General features: G+C 50.4%; 1 protein-coding gene across 3 annotated transcripts in view; it reads left to right on the plus strand.

Annotated features, from left to right (window-relative positions):
* Nucleotides 1-24,845, plus strand: part of insrb (insulin receptor b) — an 84,910-nt gene that overhangs the window by 47,549 nt on the left and 12,516 nt on the right. For 2 of the 3 annotated variants that reach the window (XR_006021170.1, XM_042057424.1), the window contains exons 3-11: nt 7,550-7,892; nt 14,333-14,472; nt 14,734-14,878; nt 15,081-15,289; nt 15,713-15,839; nt 16,471-16,712; nt 18,786-18,953; nt 19,986-20,184; nt 22,045-22,083. Coding sequence is in view for 1 of the 3 variants with exons in the window: in XM_042057424.1 (XP_041913358.1) it covers nt 7,550-7,892; nt 14,333-14,472; nt 14,734-14,878; nt 15,081-15,289; nt 15,713-15,839; nt 16,471-16,712; nt 18,786-18,953; nt 19,986-20,184; nt 22,045-22,083 (1,612 nt within the window). In the remaining 2 variants the exon portion in view is untranslated. The remainder of the gene's footprint in view (nt 1-7,549; nt 7,893-14,332; nt 14,473-14,733; nt 14,879-15,080; nt 15,290-15,712; nt 15,840-16,470; nt 16,713-18,785; nt 18,954-19,985; nt 20,185-22,044; nt 22,084-24,845) is intronic. The other variant, XR_006021171.1, reaches the window with a different exon arrangement.

The following is a 24,845-nucleotide window of genomic DNA, read 5'->3' on the forward strand; positions in this document are numbered from 1 at the left end:
TCCTCTCCTCTCCTCTCCTCCCCTCTCCTCTCCTCCACTTTCCTCTCCTCTCCTCCCCTCTCCTCTCCTCTCCTCTCCCCCACTCTGATACGCCCTAATCGGGTTTGCCACCCGGACCAGATGTGACGAGTTGCCCGCTGGCGTCCGCCGCCAAGCCCCGCGGAGGGATGACTAGGTTCTCGGAAAGCCTTGTAACCGTGTTTGTACAAGATCAAAGTCTAGGGAGATGTTTTCAAAAGTTCGATCTCCCCGTGGGAGATCACCCTGCTGAAAAATGTTTGACTCGTACTAATAGCAGATGAGAGCGCACACCCTCCTCAAGACTTAACGATTACTTCCTGCCAGTGGGAACAATGGAATAAAAAACCCCGCTGTGCAGTGGACGGGTTCAACAAGTTGAGAGGTGAAGTCATGACGAGATTAAAGAGCCTTCTTCAGGGTAGCTTGGTCTCTAAAGTCCGCTTCCCCGACATCTCATTCCTCAAAGTGTTGTGTGAATGCAATGACGTCGCCTCACATGCGTTTCTTTGTGCTGTTTAAATGAAAGTTATTTAGACCTTTTCCTGGTGAATAATGTGCTGTTAAAAAGGAGGAAATCCGACTAATTTATCCTTTTTCATTAAAACGTACTGGCCTCCCCGTGGCGTGTGACTCGGTGGGAGACGGTGCACTTCCCGCTCGCTGCGCTCCTCTCATTTAGCCTGACGGTATGTCACGGCGTTAGCCCACAGTTATGAAAGTGCGTAAATATATAGGTTAAGCAGAAGCACGCGGCCCTGGTTGGATTTGCTTGGAGAAGATTGTTCCATAGGGAGCCTTGTGGGCTAGGAAGGGGTGGGGGGTGGGGGTGTGTGGGGGGTGGGGGTGTATAAGTGGTTGTGGAAGTGGGAGGACTCACTGGAGTTGTGAAAATGCTTTGCCTCTCAAAGTGCCAACCAGTACTCAGTTGTGGGCTCAAGTCCAGCTTTTTAAGACATTTTTTTGTTATGCCTTTTTATGTTTAGTATACTAGTAGTGTGGGGAATGAGTGAGTAAAAATGGAGTTTATCCACAGAGCATGGCGGGATGTGACTGAGAGCAGCCGCGTGTGTCGGTGGTGGCGGAGATGGTGCCACGGCCCCCTGACCCCAATCCCAGCCCTGCTCACTGCCCTCCTGCCCTGCTCACTGCCCCCCTGCCCTGCTCACTGCCCTCCTGCCCTGCTCACTGCCCCCCTGCCCTGCTCACTGCCCTCCTTATCTCCCACAGTGCCTGGGCTCCAGTGGGGCTCTCTGTGTGGGGCTGTGTGTGTGTGTGGTGCCGTGTGTGAGGCTGTGTGTGTGTGTGTGGTGCTGTATGTGGGGCTCTCTGTGTGGTGCTGTGTGTGTGTGTGTGTGTGTGGTGCTGTGTGTGGGGCTCTGTGTGGTACTGTGTGTGTGTGTGTGGTGCTGTGTGTGTGGGGCTGTGTGTGTGTGTGGTGCTGTGTGTGTGTGTGTGTGTGTGTGTGTGTGTGTGTGTGGTGCTGTGTGTGGAGCTGTGTGTGTGTGTGGGGCTGTATGTGGTGCTGTGTGTGTGTGTGTGTGTGCGGTGCTGTGTGTGGTGCTGTGTATGTGGGGTTGTGAGGAGGACTGTGGTGGCCTACTTGCTGGGAATTCAGAGGGAGAGCCACCTCCAGCGGACCTGTCTGAGCAGGCCCAAGAGTCAGCCGGTGGGAGGGCCATCCCGGCAGCGAAGCCACGGGCCACTAACCCCCCACCCACCCCCCACAAATACACACACACACTCTTCAAACACACACACACACACACACACACACACAATAATAAGCAAATGTACACATATCCAGGAAAGTCACAGTCTCCAGTAGAGACATTCACATTTAGAAGAAATAATAGACAAACTGCTTTGCTTTCAAACAATTCAAATAGCAACTACAAAAGTAAACACACCTACGTCTCCACTTGAGACCTCTACAAAAAAGTGGTTTAAGTTTTAAATAAAACCACACACACACACACACACCCAAACACACGCGCACACACACACACACACACACACACACACACACACACACACACACACACACACACCAAAACACAGCCAAGCGATCCTGAGGACAGAGTGGATGGAGTGCATTCCCACAGGATTTGCCTTTCACCCTAAGTGGAGCTTTCTGTGCCGACTAAACTGTCTGGAGTGTGTGTGCGCGTGCGTGCGTGCGTGTGTGTGTGTGTGTGTGTGTGCGCGTGCGTGTGTGTGTGTGTGTGTGAGAGAGAGAGACCGTGTGAGAGTGTGAGTGGTCGCGGGCGTAGCGTTTCCCTTGCCGCTCTTGCCAGGGCCCTTTCCCATTCAAGCAGAGGGCTTTTAAGGGCTGACCTTCGAGGAATCTAGGCTACTAAAAAGCACAGTCCCCCCTCTACTCTCTCCCCTCAGCTCCCCATGGCTGGCACGGATCCACCCCACTCTACTGTCGTTAACACGGCTGTTATTGATTGCAGGCCTCCTGGTGGCCTTTATGTCACGCTAACATGCGCTATATAGTTTTCATCTGCTCCTGCAGCTGTTCACAGATCAGTTTGGCGCTCCTTAGACAGGGTATTGCATTTTGACCATGTGTTTCGTGCCGCTTGCCCTTTGGCCCCCGACCGTGCGCGGTCTCGAGACGGGCCGGTCCTGGTGACTCCAGGTGACAGGACAGGTATGAAATTCCATCTTGGGTTTTGCCCATCATGTTCTCTCCTTCCTTGTTCCTCTAACCTTGCGCAATCTCGCCCTCTTATCTGTGTCAGTATGGTCACAGTGTGATGGCCGGCTGGGAGTGCTGCTGCTGCTGCTGTTGCTGCTGCTGCTGCTGCTGCTGCTGCTGGTGTTGTTGTTGTTGTTGTTGTTGCCGCCGCCAGGGCTGGGCAGAGGCGGCTGGCACTTGGTGTGCAAGGCAGACAGGCAGGCAGGCTGGTGTTATTGCTTTGTTTTTGACTTGCTTATCACAGCCGCTTGGGGATCTCTCTGTCTTTCTCTCTCTCTCTCTCTCTCCCTTTCTTTCTCTCTCTCTCTCTCTCTCTCTCTCTCCCTTTCTCTCTCTCTCTCTCTTTAGTTGTCTCTCTCACTTCCTGTTTTTCTTTTTTTCATTCACACTCAATTGGCTTCTGCTTTCTCCCCCTTTTTTCTGTAATCTGCCCTCCCTGACACACACACACACACACACACACACTACTCACACACTCACACACACTCAAATGCAAAACAAAACAAATGCACCCAAACATACACAACCTCCATGCAACAAGCGCCGGCTTCTGATCAAACAGCCTGCCCTCATGGTGATTTCTTTTCTTTCTTCTTCTTCTTCTTCTTCTTCTTCCTCCTCTTCTGTTTCTTCTCCTCTGTGAGCGATGCAACCTGGTTTCCCCTCCACACAGCCCCTCCCTCTCGCTGTTTACAGCCTTGTTTTGTTTACGCTGTCTCAGGCCCCGCCCCTTTTCCGGGCTCGGCTTCTTAAGGCTGATCACTAGACACATTTATAGCAAATCTTTTGAAGCTTAGGGCTTCCCAAGCGAAGCCCAATATAGGCTAGAGGGAATTGGATCCAAAAGCACCTTTGTGTGTGTGTGCGTGTGTGTGTGTGTACGTGTGTGTTTTGCCACGCATTACTGGCCATGTTTGTTTTCTGTGCAAAGGTAGGGGGCAAGCAGAGGGAGAGGGGAAAAAATTTGCCTCCGGGCAGAAATGTGTTTGTTATTGTTCGCCCGGCTTTGCCCTCAGTCAACACTACCAATTAAAGGGGCGGTTTTTACACGCACGAGCCGGAAGTGTCCTCTCTCTTCTTCTCTTCTCCCTCTCTTTCTTCTCTTCTGCTCTCCCTCTCTCTCTCTCTCTCTCTCTCTCTCTCTCTCTTTCTCTCTCTCCTGTTCATGATGTTCATGATGTCCTCCTCTCCTCGGAGCTGTGTACTGTCCGAGGCGGAACGGCGTGGTGCTTCTGTGGAAGAGCCTTTCGGTGGGGTGGGGTGTGGGATGGATGACAAAATAAAACGTGGGCTGAGCACTCCTACATGATCAAACAGAGGCACGCACTGCTTCCCTTAAATGCTCCAGGATAAGGCTTCCAGGATGTGCTGGTATATATTTGTGTGCGTGGGAGAGTATGTGTGTGTGTGTATATTGGGACATGTTGGGTCATTGGCTTTGCATACATGTGTGCTTGTTTGCAAATGTGTGCGTGTGCGTGTGTGTGTGTGTGTGTGCGTGCGTGTGTGCACGTGTGTGTGAGAGCAGTGGAGTGTCCTCAAGCTCATCAGCAGCATGAAAGGAAAACAATGGGGCATGAATGAAAGTGGGAGGGGCCTTTATGGCCAGTGGAGATATATATTGGCTGCTATCGGAAGGTGGGGGTGGGGTGTGTAGTCAGTGTAGCTACAGCAGTGTAGCAGTGTTTGTATGTGTGTTGGGAAGAGTTGTGTGTGTGTGTGTGTGTGTGTGTGTGTGGTGCACAGCGGCAGCCATGGTGCAGTTGCTGCAGAGGGGTGTGAGGACGTTGTGTATTCCTGCGGCGTGTCCCTGTTGCCACAGTCTGCTCGCCGTCTGCTCGGCGCTGCGAGGGTTAACGCTGGGCGGCTCTCCGCCTGGGAGGGAGGAGGGCCCTGATTGGCTGAGCTCCACGGTCAGCGAACGCATTGGTTAAGGGTGAGGGCGGATCTGGACACCGCTGTAGTCTGGACCGGATAACACAGGGATTGGGAGTGGACGTGTGGTGCGTGTGAGTGTGTGCGCGAGCGAGTGTGTGTGTGTGTGTGTGTGAGACAGAGTGAGGAGAATGTGTGTTCGAGTGTGTGTGCGCACGGTCAACGAGTGCGCAGAGTCCTGCATGGAGACGGAGAGAGGGAGGGAAGGAGAGAGAGAGAGAGTAAGCGAAAGAGGGAACAAGAAGGAGAAGGAGGGAGAGGTATAGGGAAGAAGCAGCAACCCTGCATTATCTGTGTGTGTGTGTGCTCAGGGGAGCGATACGCAACTGTCTGAGACACTCTCCCTCTCGAAGGTGGACGTCTCACACAGTTTTTTTCACCCCTCTCCCAGGTGCCATTTTTATTTTGGGTTTCTGACGTTTCGTTGATTGTTTGGTTGATTTTTGCTTTGTTGTCTGTCCTGAGGCTCACCTTGCCCTCCTCTCCTCCCCCGTCTACCTCAGCAGCCCCCTCCCCCACCCCCTTCGCCTCAGCCGCCTCCATATGTCCCCTCTAATTTCAGACAGGCAGCGTGATGGGCAGCCCCCCTTCAGTGAAAGGGAGAGAGGGCTCCATGTTGTTTTGCTCCTGCAGGGTCAGTCCAGCATCACATGATGGAGGGGTTTTATGACACTAATGAAGCCCAACAGATTTGTCACTGAACTGTGAGGGGTCCCCTCCTCTCTTTCTCTCTTTCCCCTCTCTCTCTCTCTCTCTCGCTCTCTCTCTCTCTCTCTCTCTCTCTCTCTCTCTCTTGTTTCTCTTTCCGTCTTTTCTCTTTTTCTGTCTTTTTCTGAGATGTCCGAGTCCATGGCATCCATGGCTGTAAATAAAGACTTGCCATGTGTTTCACACAACACAGAGAAATTGGACCGTCTCTCTGGCAGCAGGTACTTCCCGCCATAAAATGATGGGCGGCTCGGGCCGGTGGAGAGGTTGTTTTTGTGGTTGTCTTGTGCACAGCTCACATCCATGCAGCTGCTCTCGCTTTTGAAAACCTCCACATGGCCTCCTTGCTGGTGCTCAGCTCCTCAACACGATTAGAGGAGAAAGGAGAGGGACTGAAATGGGGGGCAACGCTAGGCTTGTCTGTCTGAATGACAGGCGGCAGTGATGCTGAGGCCAAGATTAGGGGTGGTCTACTGTTTACTGTCCACATGGACCATCTGTGCGCGCGCGTGCGTGTGTATGTACTGCTTTGGGTTTCACTCAGATATCTTGGCTGTTGCCAACGCATCCTGTGATGATAACTTCATTGCCAGAGTGTTTTGTAATGCGGAAAATCACTGGAGTTGCCCCTTCATCATAGCCCGGCAATTACTTACATGTTTGAGATCGCCTTCTTGTTTTTGCAATCATGTGTACATACTGATCAGTCACAGTTGTATATTTAGGACACATGAGTTTAGTCCCCCTGCGCTCCCTGTAATGAGGGCCGGAGACCTGTGGGGGGCAGAGGCCCAGCCTACCGAGTATTAGGAATGTGGGTCTCTCAGACCGATGACGCAGGGATTGTTCTCGTGTGTGAAAACGATTATGCTCAGGAATTATGCTCATAAAACGATTATGCTCACAAATGCCCAGTATCACGACTGATGGTATGATGTAATAATGATTTGGCACAGGTCATGGGATACACTGGCCTGCTCCACCACATCCGGTTGCATGGAAGTCCTTTGCCGTGTTGATACGTAGTGGTTGCATACACACACGTTTAGTTATATTTGTGCGTCATGAAACACCCATTAGGTCATATTCATGTTTTGTGATAAACACATTCAGTTCTGCTTCGCTACTTACATTTAGCCATATTTATGTCATGGTATACACATTGCACCTTATTTAAATGTGTGTCATAGTTGTGTGTTGTGGTACACAGATTCTGTCATGTTTGGGTGTGTCAACTGTCAAGAGATAGACATATTCAGGCATTTGTATGTGGATGTTAAACACATCTTTTCAATTTTCATATTGGAGCTTTTTGCTTTAAAACTCACTGTTATTCCACTGGACTGGTGGTCATCACTGGACAGGAGGTTAAGGCCTCCTGCCTCTCTGGGCAGCGTCTCTGTGCCCGTGCCATCCTGGCCCGGACGTTTCCTCTGGCCCGACCCCTCCCTCCTATTATGTTTTGTGAGGCGTTAAGGGTGGAGGATCATTAAAAAAGCCCAAAGGGCGACCCAGGGGACAGCCCTGGCCTGCGAGTCTCACCCTCGCCGGGCGCTTTTCGGTTTTTGGAGAAGCGCCACAGGCAGAGAGGGAAGAGGAAAGAGGTTTTAAATTTTTTTTTTAAAAAAAGCCTCCCCAAAACAAAGCAAAGTGTGGCCTGGTGTTTAGCTTGGCTAGCAAGCGCTCAGCAACGCCGGCCCGAACCTCTCCGCAGCCTCTCCGTTACTCCGACAAAGCCCCCCCCCCCCCCCCCCCCCCCCCCCCACACACACACACACACACACCCTTGTTCCCCCCTCTCAGCTTCTGCTTGTGTTTTCCCTGCCTTCTCCTCAGCTCTCGGCGTGTGTGCACGTAGCTACATGAGTCACATCTGTTAGGGACTCCCAGAAGTCATTGCTCATGATTATCCACAAACACAGATCCCATGACCCAAGCGGTGGGCTTGAACCTCTATTTTTGAATAGAATGTTGTTTAAAAGGTGGATCTGTGTGCTACACAGTAATGGACCTCTCAACTTTGGGGACAGCTAGATGATATGAAAAAGCATATTAGCATACATTTGAGATGAAATGTACTCATTTGTTGTCATGACCTCTCATTCTTTCCTAACCATGATATGGTTACCACGGCATACCATAACTCAATATCTGTATGTATTTTCTCTCTGTCTATTACAGTGTGCCCAGCGGTCTGCAAGAACCACGCCTGCACGCTCAACGGCGATTGCTGCCACGAGCAGTGCCTGGGCGGCTGCTCCGAGTCTGGCAACGCCAGCGCCTGCGTGGCCTGCCGGCACCTGATGCACGAGGGCACCTGCGTGGATCGCTGCCCGCAGGGCTACTACACCTTCAAAGACTGGCGCTGCGTCTCCTTCAAGTACTGCCAGGAGCTGCACAACGCGTGTCGGCAGCGCAAGGAGAAGGAGAAGGAGAAGGAGCACGACTGCCACGAGTACGTCATCCACAACGGCGCCTGCGTCCCCGAGTGCCCGTCCGGATACACCACCATGAACTCCGCCGCGTAAGTGTGCTTTGGAAAAACACACACACAAGCACACACACACCAGCAACAGACATCAAACACGCTGACCACATTTCCTCAAGGCTGGGAAGCATGTTGCAAAAACATGTGTTCCTTGATGTTGGAACACATACACCACAAACATGGCACAAACACTTTTGATGACATGGTCATCAGAACAGTCAGAGACTGCATTGCAATGGAACCCTCCCTTTTTAAATCTTAAACTCTGATGTTTAAAATGTCACACAAGTTCAGGCTCACTTGCTTACAAGGACAGAGTGGCCACCAGGAAACATTGGTCATCAGGTGCCCACTGCACTTTGAACATGCCCTGTACATCATATTCCGTTTAGGAGACCAGATCAATTTATTTTATATTTAGTGAACACTCAAATTTCTCCGCTTGACTGACTTCTACGTTTTGTGCTCGTGTGCCCTCACTGTCACATGATAGCCTGAACTCATCTTTGACCTCCAACTCAAGCTCTCTCCCAAAACAAAAATAATGATAGCCTTAACATGGCAAAACATGGACTGCACCAAAACATCAGCTGTGCCTCGTGTGTTTCTGACGTCCGTCCAAATGCAAGCGTCAAAACATTGTTGCAGGCCAGTGGCGTTAATGAGGCAGAAACACGCGCCGCCGACGTCCCACACTAGCGGCTGCTGGCAGTAAACAGTGACCCTGAGTAACATGACCCCGCCCCGCCTGTGTGAGAAGGATACTAGAGTTGAGCTGGACCGTTGGCCGGACGTGCCCCTCCGGCTGGCCTCACTGGACACACCACATTCCTGTACAGTACGTGTGGCACGGCACAGTGCCCGCCCTAGACGCCTGAGTGCATCTCCGTTAGCCGTAACAGTGACCCTCTTGTTTTGCGCGTCGAGGTCAAGGGGGGTCGTGCGCATACCAAGGGAAGAGGCCCTGGAAGGCCACGTGCAGTTTGCCCCCAATCACAATGTGGAGGTTACATCATTATCATAAGTGCCTACATTAGGAGTTCATAGTTGCTTACCCTCTTGTGTAGTGATGACTTTAGTTTCATACTCTGTGCTATCCACAACACAGAGAATAATGGTCTCGTATGAAAATGGGCCTTTTACACAGCAGCAGGCTTTGTTACCTTCGGAAACCACAATCGCTCAACAATTTCACCCCACCCCACCCTAACTACCCAGTAGAATGAGGTTAAATGACTGCCAACGCTTCAGATAAGAAACCCTGTCGGGTTCTAAGGTGAAGGAGCTAAGGGCGAGACTATAGTCACTTGTGGATGCGTACGCGGATCAGGACAGACAGTTGCCACCACATAGTCGTTAGTCGTCGCTATTTAGTTGTTTGAAGTCTGCTTATTTTGTTATATGTTGAAGTTACCTTTTCTATGCACTCATGTACAGTATGTCTAAGACTGCATGGTCACAAAAATCTGGACCCTCCAGACCCTCGCGCGCTTGCGGACGCACAAAGTATAACTTCTGTTTAACAGCACAAGGTTTTGAGATGGGCTCCAGCTCCACATCACTCAGGCTCATCAGGACTAAGGCCCAGAAGCGGTGCTGCCCACGGCAGCCATGACTGCATCATCACTGCTCCTCCAGAGGGCAGCCGTGGGCTACTGGTTAGCGCTTCGGACTTGTGACCGGAGGGTTGCCGGTTCGAACCCCGACCAGTAGGCACGGCTGAAGTGCCCTTGAGCAAGGCACCTAACCCCTCACTGCTCCCCGAGCGCCGCTGCTGTTGCAGGCAGCTCGCTGTGCCGGGATTAGTGTGTGCTTCACCTCACTGTGTGCTCACTGTGTGCTGAGTGTGTTTCACTAATTCACAGATTGGGATAAATGCAGAGACCAAATTTCCCTCACGGGATCAAACGAGTATATATACTTATACTTAAACTTCCAGAGAATATATACTTACTTATACTGCTTCACATGAGTACAGAGCGGAGCGGACGCTGCCAATCCTGCGCAGCAGACGGACTGGTGGCGGACTGGTGGCATGAGCCGTAGCCCTCGGCCCTTCTCTGGCCTGCCCTGCCCTGCTCCACACAGCCAGCACTCAGGACGAGCAGAGCGTGTTCGTGCTTGTGGCCCCTTGTGGGGCTGTTCCTATAGCGAGCCACGAAGCCGAACTTACACCACCATCAGTCCATCGGACACACACACACACACACACACACACACACACACACACACACAGACACACACACACACACACACACACACACACACACACACACACAGACACACACACACACAGACACACACACACACAGACACACACACACACACACACAGACACACAGAACCTGACCCTTCAAGACGGTTGTCCCTGTTGCGTCATTAGCGTACGGGACATCGTTGATGTTCGTCTGTGTGGGGCTCCAGCTTCAAAGCCAGTGTTTTCGCTTGAAAACGTTGTGTCCCCAACAATTCGGGCAAAGTCTTCCTTTTGGCCCGTCAACGGTCTTTCCGGCCCGGCCGCCTCAGCCCCGGCCAGAACAGCAGATTACCGTGACCGATGTTGGCCAGTAAGAACTTGGTAAGTTGGACGGCGGAGTAATCCAGCCGAGCGATGTTGGCCAGTAAGAACTTGGTAAGTTGGACGGCGGAGTAATCCAGCCGAGCGATGTTGGCCAGTAAGAACTTGGTAAGTTGGACGGCGGAGTAATCCAGCCGAGCGATGTTGGCCAGTAAGAACTTGGTAAGTTGGACGGCGGAGTAATCCAGCCGAGCGATGTTGGCCAGTAAGAACTTGGTAAGTTGGACGGCGGAGTAATCCAGCCGAGCGATGTTGTAATTTGGCAGCCCCTGCGCCCAAACGTAAGCAGGCACGGGTGACTCAGAGGAGAGACGGGAGAGGTGAATTCCTCAGGAAAACCAGACGGCGTTTGCATTGCGTGACATGAGTGCTGCATGCGTGGGGTGAGGCGTGTGTGTTCATGTGCGTGCGTGTGTGTGTGTGTGCGTGTGTGTGCGTGCGTGCGTGTGTGCGTGTGCGTGCACGTGTGTGTGTGTGTGTGTACACGTGATGTTGGTGTTTGAGTGGCTGTGCACGCAATTGTCCAGAACCATTTTTCCCCCCTGTTTTGTTGTGCGCACGCTGGCCGTCACTCGGAGCTTCATGTGTGGGTATTATTAACGCGCTCATAAACAGAAGATTAGCACAGCAAACGGGAGTCCTTGTCGCTCAGGGCCAGTCCCACGGGAACAATAGCAGCCTTTGTCTGCCCCCACTGTGGGGTCTGCGCTCCTTTTAAAAAGGTGGCTGTCGGGAGTGGGGTTTTTTTTTTTCGGCTTTTGTCTTGGGCTTTTGTTAAGGGGGTGTTTTTTGGAGTCCAATTGGATTTCTGCAAATCGTTTTCTCTTTTTTTTTCCACCAAAATTTTGACGTAATTTGCTTATTTTTCTCCGAGAGTCACCTCTGACTGGCCTAGAGAAAGCAGTCATGTGGTAATGAGGCCTGGTCCATCATACACACACACACACACAGGCAAAGAGACCCCCCCACACACACACACACACACACACTCACACTCACACACACACACACCCACGCAGTGCCCCACCCCCAAACATCACACACACACACACACACACACACACACACAGGCAAAGAGACCCCCCACACACACACTCACACACACACCCACGCAGTGCCCCACCCCCAAACATCATACTTAAACACACACACACACACACACACACACACACACACACACACACACACACTCTCACACACTCTCACACACTCTCACACACACACACACACACACACAGAAACGCACTCAGTCTTCCCCTCATTTGTTGTCCACATGAGCAGTCGTCGGCCAGGAAAATCAGTCGTGTTTCATAACATGCAGGAGATGGAGAGGGTAGAGGGGTTAAAAACCAGCAGATCCCACATGGATGAGGCACACATACACGCACACACACACACACACATATACACACACACACATACACATATATATACACACACACACACACACACACACACATATATACATACATACTGTACACGCACACACACACACGCACACACACACCACATGCAAGCACGCTCAGGCAAACACACATGCAGACAAGCACAGCAAACATCTGGCCCAGAACACAGACAAACAGGGGCCCGTCTAGCTTATGGTTTAAACAGATACATGCAGCCAAGGATACCAAGACTGGAAAGAGAATTAAAGAGCGGGATTATGTTTTTTCCTCTCCAATCCCCCCTCTCTCTTCCTCACCCTCCCTCTGTCTGTCTCTCTCTCTCTCTCTCTCTCTCTGTTTTTCTCTCAAGCTCACTTATTCAATCTTGTGAATGAGCAGAAAGGTCCCTCTCCCTTGGGTCTGTATGTCAAGTCAAGTTTATTTATATAGCGCATTTCATACACAGAGGTCATTCAATGTGCTTTACATAAACAAAACCAAACAATAATAACAACTAAAAGCATAGAAGGGCAATATAGTCAAAGAATAGTTAAAAGGTAGTTCCGCAACCTTTTTGTTTTCCATATTATTTTTGTTGTTGTTGTCGCTGAATGAATTCCTGAAAGGTGTAGCCACATCCTGCCCCAGTTCTAGGATGCAGGGCAGAGAGGAGCACTTCCTCATGTGTTTCCCTGTGGACGTAGCTCCTCTCTGCTCCACCCTCCTCCTTCCCTGCCTCCATCTCTCCTTAGCTCTCCTACAGTGAGATGTACTGGTTTTTTTATTGCAAAAAAAAAACAAAAAAAACAGTACAATTGCAAATGAAGACAGTGTGCGGGAGCTTCATACTTTCTTTGCCATCGGTGACCCTGTGGTCCTTCTCCGGGACACACCCTGCACACATCTGCAAAAGTCTCCTACAGTGAGCCACCAGAGCGTGGCTGTTGTCGCACACTGCCGCCCTCGGTGTTGCATCCTTGGAGGAGTGCGCTCCAACAGCGGCGGTGGGACCTGCAAGCCGTTGTTTTTGCGTCGCTCCGCGCTTACCCGGTTCCGGTGTTTGAAATTAATTTATAGTTGGAAGATGGAAGGAGAGAGAAAGTGTGAGAGGGAGGGGAGGAAAAAAATCAATCAGTTGCCTTGTGTGAGCTGAGCTGAGTTTTATGCGATACCGTGGAGGTTGCGTAACTCCGCCGTCTTGCTGCTTAATTCGCCTAAGAGGCGGCTTTTGTTTAATGAGTTATCAAATTAATTTAGAGAATTATACAAATCCCTCAAACTGCGGTTAGTCACTCGTTACGCTGATGTTCTCCCACAGTCTGATGTGCGGTGCTTAAGTCTGTCTCACCGGAGAACCGCCTGGAACAGAGGAGCTGGATGAATCTGTGTTTGACAAAAACATTGCTCTCGGCTGACACATTGTGTTTTGTGTGTAAATTATGGCTGTGTTAATCATCATTTCTGTTAACTTCGATGACTATGAAGAATATTAAAAGTTAACATTCACGTGACTCAAATAACAATGCTTTATCGTTGGATAGATTTTTTAATTAGTGTTTTTGGCTGTAGCTATCCCAGCTGAGCTCAGTGGATGTTTAATATGTAAGAGCTTGTGGGGATGAACACCCGCCTCTCTGGGTTGCCCTAACATCAGCTCTGGATTAGAGAGCAGTGTGTCAAATGGATGTCGACACATTTCTATCTTTCTTTCTGAGGCACTGGAGGTTGAGCATTTCAAGCCCTTTTCAAGAATTTCACTGGCTCCTCCAGTAGCATTCCATCTACTGAAGACGTGCCTGACTTGGCCTACTCACCATTCCACTCTTCTGAGAAAGACTGGCATAATCCGGCAAATACTGCTGGCATTTTGTTTTCATCATGTCGGAGAAAAGGATAAAAAAAAAAACACACACAGTAAAAATGTTAATGATTGACCTTCACAAACCTAGTTTTGCGCCGCACTCGTAATCTGGCTTTGACGAGCGCTACCTGGGTGCCCAGCCTACAGGCTTGTCATGGGGGAAGAATGCCTCATGCAAACTCTTAGACTGAAATGAAAGACGTCGGCCATCTTCACACACCTGATCCCGTCCCCTTCGTGTGAAGTGAAGGCAGCGAGGTCTTGGTGATCTCAGGTGTGTCTTACAGAGTGTGACGGCTTCCCAGAACGGATTGTTATTATGGGTGCAGTTGAGACCTAATGCTTGCCCTTGGCTCAGTAGCACTGAGCCATGCTGGACGAGCCTTCTCTCTGGCTTTGATATCCTGCAACCCTTTGTACAGAGAAACAGACGCGTCTAGAAGATTCTTGAAATAGGCTCTTAAAATGCATTCAAGATTTTTATTTTGCAGTGGAGTCTCTGTGTGGGATTGTAGGTATATTATATATCAGTGCGTTCCTCTAATGCATTGTGTGTGTTTGTGTGTGTGTGTGTGTGTGCGCATTCCTGTAAAGTATTCTCATTCTGATGAGCTCCACTAAGCTGTTCTGTTTTAACCTTTGACCTTTGTAGGCTGACCTGTACGCCCTGTTCTGGACTGTGCCCCAAGCTGTGTGTTGGAGACAAGATCGTGGACTCGGTCATGGCCGCTCAGGAGCTCCGTGGCTGCACCGTGCTCAACGGCAGCCTGACCATCAAGATCCGCGGTGGCAGTAAGGCCCTTTTATGTGTCCCACGCTTGCCCACACACACACACACACACACACACACACACACACACACACACACAGCTTGAGCAGACTTTCATGAAATTGACTTACCCCACAAAATAAAGCTGTTGTAATTCATGCCAGACCAACATGGTTCAATCACAGGACAATGTAGACATGTTCTGATCTGTGTGTGTGTGTGTGTGTGTGTGTGTGTGTGTGTGTGTGTGTTTGTGTGTGTGTGTGTTCGTTGCTGTCCCTCAGCCAACATTGCAGCTGAGCTGGAGGCCAGTCTCGGTCAGCTGGAGGAGATCAATGGCTTCCTGACAGTGCGTCGTGCCTATGCCCTCATCTCGCTGTCCTTCCTCCGGAAGCTGCGCCTGATCCGTGGGGAGGCTAAAGAGTCCGGGTAAGCAGGAGACCATCTCCCAAAACAGTGTCTCTTGTACCTCTTTGAGAATCACCTCTCCAGCTCCCCCTGCAGTGTTTTATTGTATCTATTAAATCCACAAAAACACAACAGAACAGACATCTTCTTTCTCTCTCTTTCTCTGTGTGTTTGTTTGTGTGTGTGTGTTGGGGGTTCTGAATACTTCTGCTCTGCTCCCCAGCTCCTTCTCCTTCTACGCCTTGGACAACCAGAACCTGCGGCAGTTGTGGGACTGGTCCAATCACAATCTGACCATTCTGCAAGGCTCCATGTTTTTCCACTACAACTCCAAGCTGTGCATAGCCGAGATCCGCAAGATGGAGGAGGTGACGGGCACCAAGTATAGCAAGAACCAGATAGCCCCGCGCACCAATGGCGACCAGGCTTCATGTGAGTACATTAGCCAACAAACCACCTCAGCTCAGTTGCAGGAGCTTCAAGTTCTCTATAATTCCACCGTGGGCCATACCCTGGAAATCCAGAGTTCTCGCAAGAGCATAATGGAATTGTCACTCTGGCAATGAGCAATGATGCACGTTACTTTTCCCCCCTGCATCCCGTGGAACCAATCAAATCGTATCTGATATAGGCGGGCCAGAGGCGAGCTAAACTGATGACGACAGCGCTGCAATGTTGAAAACATTGATCGTAGTGTTATCCAATTGCGTGCAGTGCTGTCCACTCTCTCTCTCTCTCTCTCTCTCTCTCTCTCTCTCTCTCTCTCTCTCTCTCTCTCTCTCTCTCTCTCTCTCTCTCTGCCCACAACGTCAGCGGCATCCCATGAGTCATCTCTCTGCTGTTCTCACCTCACAGGTCAGAACGAGGTTCTCAACTTCACCCAGGTCCGCGCCCACCACGACAAGATCATGATCAAGTGGCAGGCCTTCTGGCCCACGGACTTCAGGGACCTGCTGGGGTTCATGGTCCTGTACAAGGAGGCGTAAGTCTGCCAGCTCTGCCTTGTGCTGATGGATGGGTTGCATGGCTAGTGTTCTATAGTCTCCTCAGACGAGTCCTACACTGGTGTGCACGTCAGTATTCTGATGTTAATAAATATGCAGCTGATTTGTCCTCTCGCTCTCCCCCTGCTGCCACACTCTGTGCTGTAGTTGTTATTCCTTCCCTCCGTCCTCCACCCTCTATCCCTCTGTTCCTTCCCTCCGTCCTCCACCCTCTATCCCTCTGTTCCTTCCCTCCGTCCTCCACCCTCTATCCCTCTGTTCCTTCCCTCCGTCCTCCACCCTCTATCCCTCTGTTCCTTCCCTCCACCCTCTATCCCTCTGTTCCTTCCCTCCGTCCTCCACCCTCTATCCCTCTGTTCCTTCCCTCCGTCCTCCACCCTCTATCCCTCTGTTCCTTCCCTCCGTCCTCCACCCTCTATCCCTCTGTTCCTTCCCATTTTTGTCTCAATTTGGTGCAATTGAGTCCTTGTATACACATCTGATCTGTGAAGAAATGTGTGAAATCTCCATTCCTCCATCTCACTTCTCACTCTCAGCTTCTCTCTTTTATCCTCCACACACCCCCCCCCCCCCACCACCACCCCCACCCTCTCTCTCTCTCCTACACAGGCCATATCAGAATGTGACGGAGTTTGACGGGCAGGACGCGTGCGGCTCCAACAGTTGGGTGATCGCAGACGTCGAGCCCCCGCAGCGCTCCTCGTCCCCCGCCGAGGCCGGCCACCTCCTCTACCCGCTCAAGCCCTGGACGCAGTACGCCATCATGGTCAAGACGCAGCTGTCCGCCTCTGACGACCTGGAGGTACGCGGTGCCAAGAGTACCATCATCTACGTAACCACCAACGCCACCCGTGAGTTCCCCCTCCACATACATATACGTGTGTGTTATGTATATATTTATATGTTTGTATATGTTTGTTTATATGTATATATTTATATGTTTGTATAAATGAGTGTTTTTGTGCATACATACATTTGTAAATACCAGCAGTACCTATGTACGTGTATATCAGGCTTGTGCAAAATTCCAGAATTGAATTGAAACTGACTCTTAAATTCCAATTCAATTCTTGAATTTCACTTGCATTTCAATTGAGGTAGCAAACAGGAAGCAGAATTGAAATTTGAATTGTGCACAACCCTGGTGTATATCAAAGGATTTATGTTTAATATGGCTTCAGTTCATTTTATTTTTGTAGGTCTACTCTGGCTGCTCACATTGTGAGGAAAGCAAGCAGGTGCTGGCATGTAGGCACATGTTAAGCTCAGTCACTCAGTCGTTTAGCACCAGTCACGTCTCATAACAGCCCCCTTCTTAGAATGCATTACTCCTGTTTTGCTGACACATTTGATTTATTGCATCCGACCGATTACAAAAGATTGCCAGGTTGCTGTGTACATGGCATGCCACTTATTCTAATGTGCCCAGCGTCCCCCATGTGCGAGTCAATGTGCACAGCTTACGCCTCTGTACTGATATCGATTAGTTCGGCAAACCAGAAACCACTTAATCAAAGTCGAGACGATGCCAGAAGGCAGCAGGTTTGAAATTAGAAATGAGGTGCATACACATTCTGTGTATATCAGTCATCCCAGGCATGTAGGAGCCATTTGATAGCTCAGAGGCAGCACAGGTTATCGAATCAAACAGGAGATTATGACAATATCCTCCAGGCATGGTGGCAGGTGTTGAGATGGGATGAGGTCTCGTGAGAAGCTATCAGCTTAAGTGGAGTTCAGTGCAGACTGTTGTCAGACTGACACATCTAACACCATGTCCTAACAGGATGTGATGCGGGCAAGCATCAGCGATAAAATCCGTTTAATTACATTGTTGTCAATTGGAGTGTCCTGACTGCATCAACGCGAGCAGCGTGATTCATCGCAATGTTTTGAGAGAACTCTTGTCGGACGTCCCGTTTCTATTTTCTGTCTGTCTGTTGCTCGCCCTTGCTCTGCTATTTTGAATGAGAAATATAACGCAATAGAAGGGCATATTTAATGGATTCAGTGTATATCAGACATACAAGACAGTCGCTCGCCCGGATCCTATTAGGACATGGTGTAATATAAAGCCACTTGAGAGCCCATCCCTGCCCTAAGGTGCTTCCACCCTTATATAGGGTAGGGTTCCACCTCCCCACACTCTCCCATTTGATTGTGCTGAGTACAAGTTTGTGTCCTAGCAGGTTGATCCTTGTGCCAGTCTAAGCAGAGCCACTTAAACATTTGCCATTGTCTTGCTTCCCACACACACACACACACACACACACACACACACACACACACACACACACACACACACAGTAGCAGATTTAAGAAAGTGAGGTCTAATGATTCCTCCAACAAAGCTCTTCCTTCACCTTCAAATGAACCAGCGCTTTTCCCCAGTCAAGTTGCTCTTTAAATGATTTCCCCCAGCTTTGAGAGGCTATGCCTATAAATGAGGAGCCTCTTCATCACGCATGTCTCTGAGATACAGAGGCAGGGTGCTCGAGGCAACAATTTTTTTGTCAGTCAATGTGCCGCCTTCAAAGAAGCAGCCCAGGTGGACACATCAGTTGGGTGATAAAACTCTGTCCTGGAGAGACAGCTGCAGGTTTGGAGCAGAGATGAGCTCTCCATAGAAGCCATCCGTCACACAGGGCTGATTAATGTTGGGAAAATAATCATTCTTCCTGACGAGACCCCTGGCTCCGAGAGAAGCACAATCGTGTCCGTGTTGTCTGGAATTTTCAGCCATCACCCCTCATTTATTTATTTAAGGGACACTCTTGACCTCAGCAGTTGACCTTTGCATTTTGGGACACTTATAGATGAACTCCAAGACCTGCCACAGACATCTCGCTTTCCTCTTTACCAACAAATGCCCCGCTATTTGTTTATTTGTTTGTGTGTTTGTTTGTTTGTTTTTTATCCTGCAGGTCCATCGGTGCCTCTGGACCCCATCTCCTCCTCCAACTCGTCGTCTCAGATCATCTTGAAGTGGAAGCCGCCCACCGAGCCCAACGGGAACATCACCCACTACCTGGTGTTCTGCCAGAAGCAGCAGGAGGATAAGGAGCTCTACAGGCTGGACTACTGTCTCAAAGGTGAGGACCAGACTCCCCTCACACAGCAATGGCCACACACACACACACACACACACACACACACACACACACACACACACACACACACACACACACTAGTACACACACACTAGTACACCAGGCGACATGTCTTTAAGTATAAGTATATATACTCTTTTGATCCCGTGAGGGAAATTTGGTCTCTGCATTTATCCCAATCCGTGAATTAGTGAAACACACTCAGCATACAGTGAACACACAGTGAGGTGAAGCAAACACTAATCCTGACGCAGTAAGCTGCCTGCTACAACAGCGGCGCTCTGGGAGCAGTGAGGGGTTAGGTGCCTTGCTCAATGACACTTCAGCCGTTCCTACTGGTCAGGGTTCGAACCGGCAACCCTCCAGTTACAAGTCCAAAGTGCTAACCAGTAGGCCACGGCTGCCCCATGCCCCATTTATCCATCCATCAACCCTATTAACCCCTAACCCCAGAACGCTAGAGACGCCCAGAACCACTCTTATAGGAGTGGTGACTCCTATAAGAGACCGTGGAAAAAGATGGCAGTGCTTTTCCATGCCAGTTTCTGGGTTATGGAGACAGTTTTGGAACTGAAAACTGGCAATCCCTTGGTCAGTAGCCAATGAGTTGCTAGATTATGCCCTCAGGCACCTGGAAATACATACCACCCTCTAGTGATACAGCCATTCAGCACAGGTTTTTTGGAACTGTTGATCACAGGGCGGCGACATTAGAGAGTGCTGCAACTCTCTTTCCAAAGCTCTACCTAACCCTAAAATCAACAGCCACCTTCAAATGTGCTCTCTTTCTCTCTTTCTCTCTTGCTTTCTCTCTGTCATTCCCTTCTTCCTTATTTTTTATTCTCTCACCCTTTCAATTGAGCTCTTTCCCTTTTTTGTCTTCCCTCTCACTTTCTCTGTGTCTTTCTTTCTTTCTTTCTTTCCTTCCTTCCTTCTTGCTCTCTGCTTCTCTCATTCCCTCCGTTTCTGTCCATCTCCTAACGCTCCTCTCCCTCTCGCGCTCCCCTCTGCCAGGCATGAAGGTGCCGTCGCGCAAGGCGGCGCAGAACGAAAACGGTGACAAGCCGCAGAGCAACCAGACGGAGGAGCAGGGCCAGCCGGGCCACTGCTGCGCCTGCCCCAAGACGGACGCGCAGCTCAAGAAGGAGGCCGAGGAGTCCGAGTACCGCAAGACCTTCGAGAACTACCTCCACAACGTGGTGTTCGAGATCAGGTACGGCAGGCAGCCGGACACCAGTGAGGCTCTAGGCAGGCCTCAGCTGTGGTACTCCCTCATAGCTACTTGGGTGGATTGGTCAGCTATTGGTCAGCAGGTGCATGAGATGTGAGGGTGCTCGTGATGCTCCTCTTTTGTCTCTTTTGTCTCTGTTTATCAAGTTTGTGTGTGTACGTGTGTGTGTACGGGAGGCCTGGCAAGCTTTCGAGTTTTGCCATGTTAACCTATGGAGACTGACGTCCTGTGGGTCATTAAGGGCACTTATTTGGATGTGTGGTGCCCTAACCCATGTAAAGACACAGTGAAATAACATGTTGCACTATAGAAACATGATATAATTTGGAACACGTATTGTTCTAACTATAAAAAATGGCATATTGCATGATATTTCCAAAACCGCAAGATACACGCTTCACGATGACGGCAAAAGACGTGTAGCCCGTCAGCAATCTATCTAAAATAACACCTATTTGAAGTACCAATCATGATATGTCGTCAAATATTGAAGTTGTGGGAAGTACATAGCTTAAACTGTATGTTCCTTTTGTCCCCTGTGCCTGTTTCATTCATAGCCTACTGGCCAGGAGAAACGAATGAAACACGCACATTAGACTCATTAATGGTTTTGTTCAGAGCTGAAAAAGCAACTGTATTTGACAGAGGACAGATGTAGGTTGCTAATGACAGAATTTGAACTTTCAGTGTGGTACGATGTCTTTGTAAATGACATTTCATTAAAAAGTCCCGGTTCTCCCCGTATGTAATAGACGTGCAGTGTGCGAAAGCTTGACAGTCCTAGCAACAGTAACTAAGGAGGGCGGGACTTCTGGAAGGGTCATTTATTGCCTTAATTAGACTCTGTGGCTAACGAGCTCAGACAGCATTTCAAATAGATTAAATTAAAGTGTACATCAAGAACGTGGAGCCGACCTTTGAGGCCATCAGAACTCCATATGCAACAGATAACAAGATGAGGTTTCACCATCAACTCATTGGTTAAATTGACCTCTCCAGTGTATCAGGTCCACAAAAAAGTGGAAGTGAAAAGCATTGGACAATTCAGCTTCTGAAAAACTCTCAGTGTACTCATTTAATGACTTCATTTGTTTCCTTTTTGAAGCACTCTCTGCTCCTTCCAGGTGTGGTAAAGCAGAACCTTTGACACACCTACAAATACACATACACACACGCACGCCAAAACGCCAAAACAAAGTACACCTGTGGACACACCCACAGGCATCTACACACACACGCACGCACATACACACACACACACACACACACACACACACACACACACACACACACACACACAGGCGCGCCAAAACGCCAAAACAAAGCACACCTGTGGACACACCCACAGGCATCTACACACACACACACACACACACGCTCACACAAGGCTAAACGAACACAGACACACACACAGAACCTTGGCACTGGCGGTTGCATGGCTTAATCTTGAGTAAGAGCTGTAAGCACATCCTGAGACAATGCCCCTAGTGTCTTAGCATTTTCCAAGCACTCTATCCACTCTGATGTCAACACTGACCACCCGAGACAGTCACGCCCACAAGCAAAGCTACCATCCTGCCTTTTCCCACAAGATGAAGAGGACACCCTTAGAAATGGCTCATAGACACCCTTAGAAATGGCTCATAGACACCCATAGGAGAGGCTCATAGACACCCTTAGAAATGGCTCATAGACACCCATAGGAGAGGCTCACAGACACCCTTAGAAATGGCTCACAGACACCCATAGGAGTGGCTCACAGACACCCATAGGAGAGGCTCACAGACAGACACTTGAGTCCAAGAGTCCTGAGTGTGTGCCCCCCTGTGTTTGTTCTTGCAGAAGCACGGCGGCACCGGTGAGCCCCACGACAGACAGTGGGTAAGAGGAGGGGGGGGGGGGGGGGTGGGGGGGGCTGCCGCCATTTGCCAAACCGAGGCTGTGGCTGTCCCTCTGTGTGCAGTGCTCTAGAGTTGGCGGGCGTAATTTGATGGGATCATTTCTTCACTCTCTTTCTCTCTCTCCCTCCCTCCCTCTCTCACACACACACACTCTCTCTCCCTCCCTCTTTCTCTCTCTCTCTCTCTCCCCGTCTCTCTCCCTCTTTCTCTCTCTCTCTCTCTCTCCCCTATGCACTTTGATATGAAAGAGGATGAGCTTTTCCAGTTACTTAATTCGTGCATACTCATTTGTTTTAATGCAGCTTGTTTTTTGGGCCGCCTCTGAATAAATGATTAGGGGTTTGAAATGCCATACTAACATGCCACAAGGGATAGGCCTTGCGTTCGGCGTGGACAGCCACTCTCATTGGAGGCTGAAAGAGGGATTTATGTGTTGATGGCCGTCCGGCCACCTGGGCAGGGAGGAGTTGGTCTGTCCGTACTCTTGAGTCTCCGGAGGAGTGGCCGGCCCTGACTGCAGGAGCAGCGGAGACTCAAAATAATGCTGAACATCCACATTCTCCTCCCCTCTCCCTTTTGCTCCTCTCCTCCCCTCTCTTCTCCTCCCTCTCCTTTCCTCTCCTCTCTTCTCTCCCCTCTCCCCTCCCCTCTCCTCTCCTCTCTCTGCTCCTCTTTTCTCCTCCACTCTCCTTTCCTCTTCTCTTCTCCCCTCTCCTCTCTTCTCCCCTCTCCTCTCTCCCCTCTCCTCTCTCTGCTCCTCTTTTCTCCTCCTCTCTCTGCTCCTCTTCTCCCCTCTCCTCTCCTCTCCCTCATGTGTCCCTATTTCCCTAATTTCCAGTCTTCCCCCCTCTGCCTACTTCATCTTTGCTTTCTCCTCTTCTCTTCTCGCTCCGCTCTTCTCCCCTTTCTCTCCTCCTCCACTACTCTCCTCATCCTTGTTCTTCCTTGTCCCCCCTTCCCCCTGCCTCCTTTCTTCTCATCCTTTCCTTCTTCCCTCCTCTTCCCCTCATTCGCTCCCCCCTTCTTTGCTTGTTCATCCGGGCAGCAGGTTGCTGTCTGCTCTCTCTCTCTCTCTCTCTCTCTCTCTCTCTCTCTGTCTCTCTCTCGGCTCTGTGGGCGCTGTGAGCTCATCTGGCAGTGGCTGGCCGCTGCGGCGGGTTAATCACGCTAACCGCCGCGCTCAGACGGGAGATTACTCTGAGTCCCGCTCTTGGCAGACAGTCTCGCACACTGAGCGAGTGTGTGTGTGTGCGGCAGTGTGTGTGTGTGCGGCATTCAGTCACAAACTGAATGGGTGGCACAGAGAGAGGCGAGGCCATGATGGCTTTCTGTCAGCACCAGACGATGTCTGGGTTGTCATATTAGGCCAGATGGCTCACGTGTGTGTGTGTGTGTGTGTGTGTGTGTGTGTGTGTTCGTGTGAGCGAGAGAAGGTGAGTGGGTGTGCATGTGTCTGCACCTGTCTGTATGTAGATGTCCGCTAGCTTGTGTGTATAGGCATCTGTGTGAGTGGGTCTAGTCGTGTACATGTGTGCCTGTCTGTCTGTGTGTGTGTGTGTGTGTGTGGTCTTGAGTGTTGTATGTGTGTGGGTGTTAGAAGTGTTTTTGTGTTGTGTGTGCACCAGAGCTACTGCTGCTCTGCTGCCTCTGATTTGTCCCACCACCTCCTCTCCCCCTCTTCACCTCCTCTCCCCCTCTTCACCTCCTCTCCTCCTCTGCTACCCTCTTCCTCCCATCAGCTCTCTCCTCCTCTCCTCATCTTTCCACCCCCCCTCCCGTGGGAGCGCTTACCGTACACATTACCATTGATGCCAGTCTGAGGGGCAGTCATGCAGACCGCCATCCCTGCTGTTTAGACTCCCACCGGGGGGCGGCAGGGCCACTTAATCTCCTCCGCTCCGCGCAACGGCCAGGTCGTCCAGCCCAACCCGCTTTCTCCCCGATAGAGGGGAGTAGGTTCATCAGGAGACACTGGGGGGGGGGGGGTCAGGCTGGTGTGTTTTGGGAAGGTCACCTCACCGGCCCCTCACTGGCCCCTCATAACCCTGCCGTACCCCCATCAACCCCTGGGGCCGCATACCACAGCCTTCAGCACGCAGGTGGCTGGATGTGCGGAGAGATAGCGGTTGGGTGAACCCCACGACCCTGTTGCCATCAAACGCTCCACATTCCACAACCCTGGGCCACCCGTGCCAACCGTAGTGGTGTGCCCATTTTGTTTCACTGCTAAACTATGCCCACAAAGCAAAAGAAAGTCTGTGCTCATGACCAGCAACCTGAGCTCGCAACCAGCAATCAAGGAAAACACTTTCTTTCCCTCAGGACTCTAGCCTAATACTAATAACTTTAACTTTTAAGTTATTTACTGTAGTTTGCCCTTCATTTTTAGTTATTTGTGTTTTGGAGTTTCATTGTACCATGTCAATGGCACATATTCCATTTCAACTTTGACCCAATTTCATGAAGCTTGTTTTTATTGAAAGTACATCGCGGTTGGACTCCATTATGATGACAAAAAAATAATTGGGTGAATGAAAAGGGGGGGGGGGGCGTGGAGGGGGGCGTTGGAGCTGGAGGTGGTGCTCTTCTCTCTGCTGCTTCTCTCTCGGAGTTGTTCAGTGGGGGACCAGGCTGCTGTGTGTACCAGCATCTTCCGAGCCCCTCTGTGCCCAGATTCTGCGCTTCACAAGAGCTCCATCTGCTGGTGAATAGTATTAGTGCTGTCTTTGGTGATGTTTAACC

The sequence above is a fragment of the Alosa sapidissima genome, chromosome 12 (genome assembly GCF_018492685.1).
Source record: "Alosa sapidissima isolate fAloSap1 chromosome 12, fAloSap1.pri, whole genome shotgun sequence".
NCBI lineage: Eukaryota > Metazoa > Chordata > Actinopteri > Clupeiformes > Clupeidae > Alosa > Alosa sapidissima.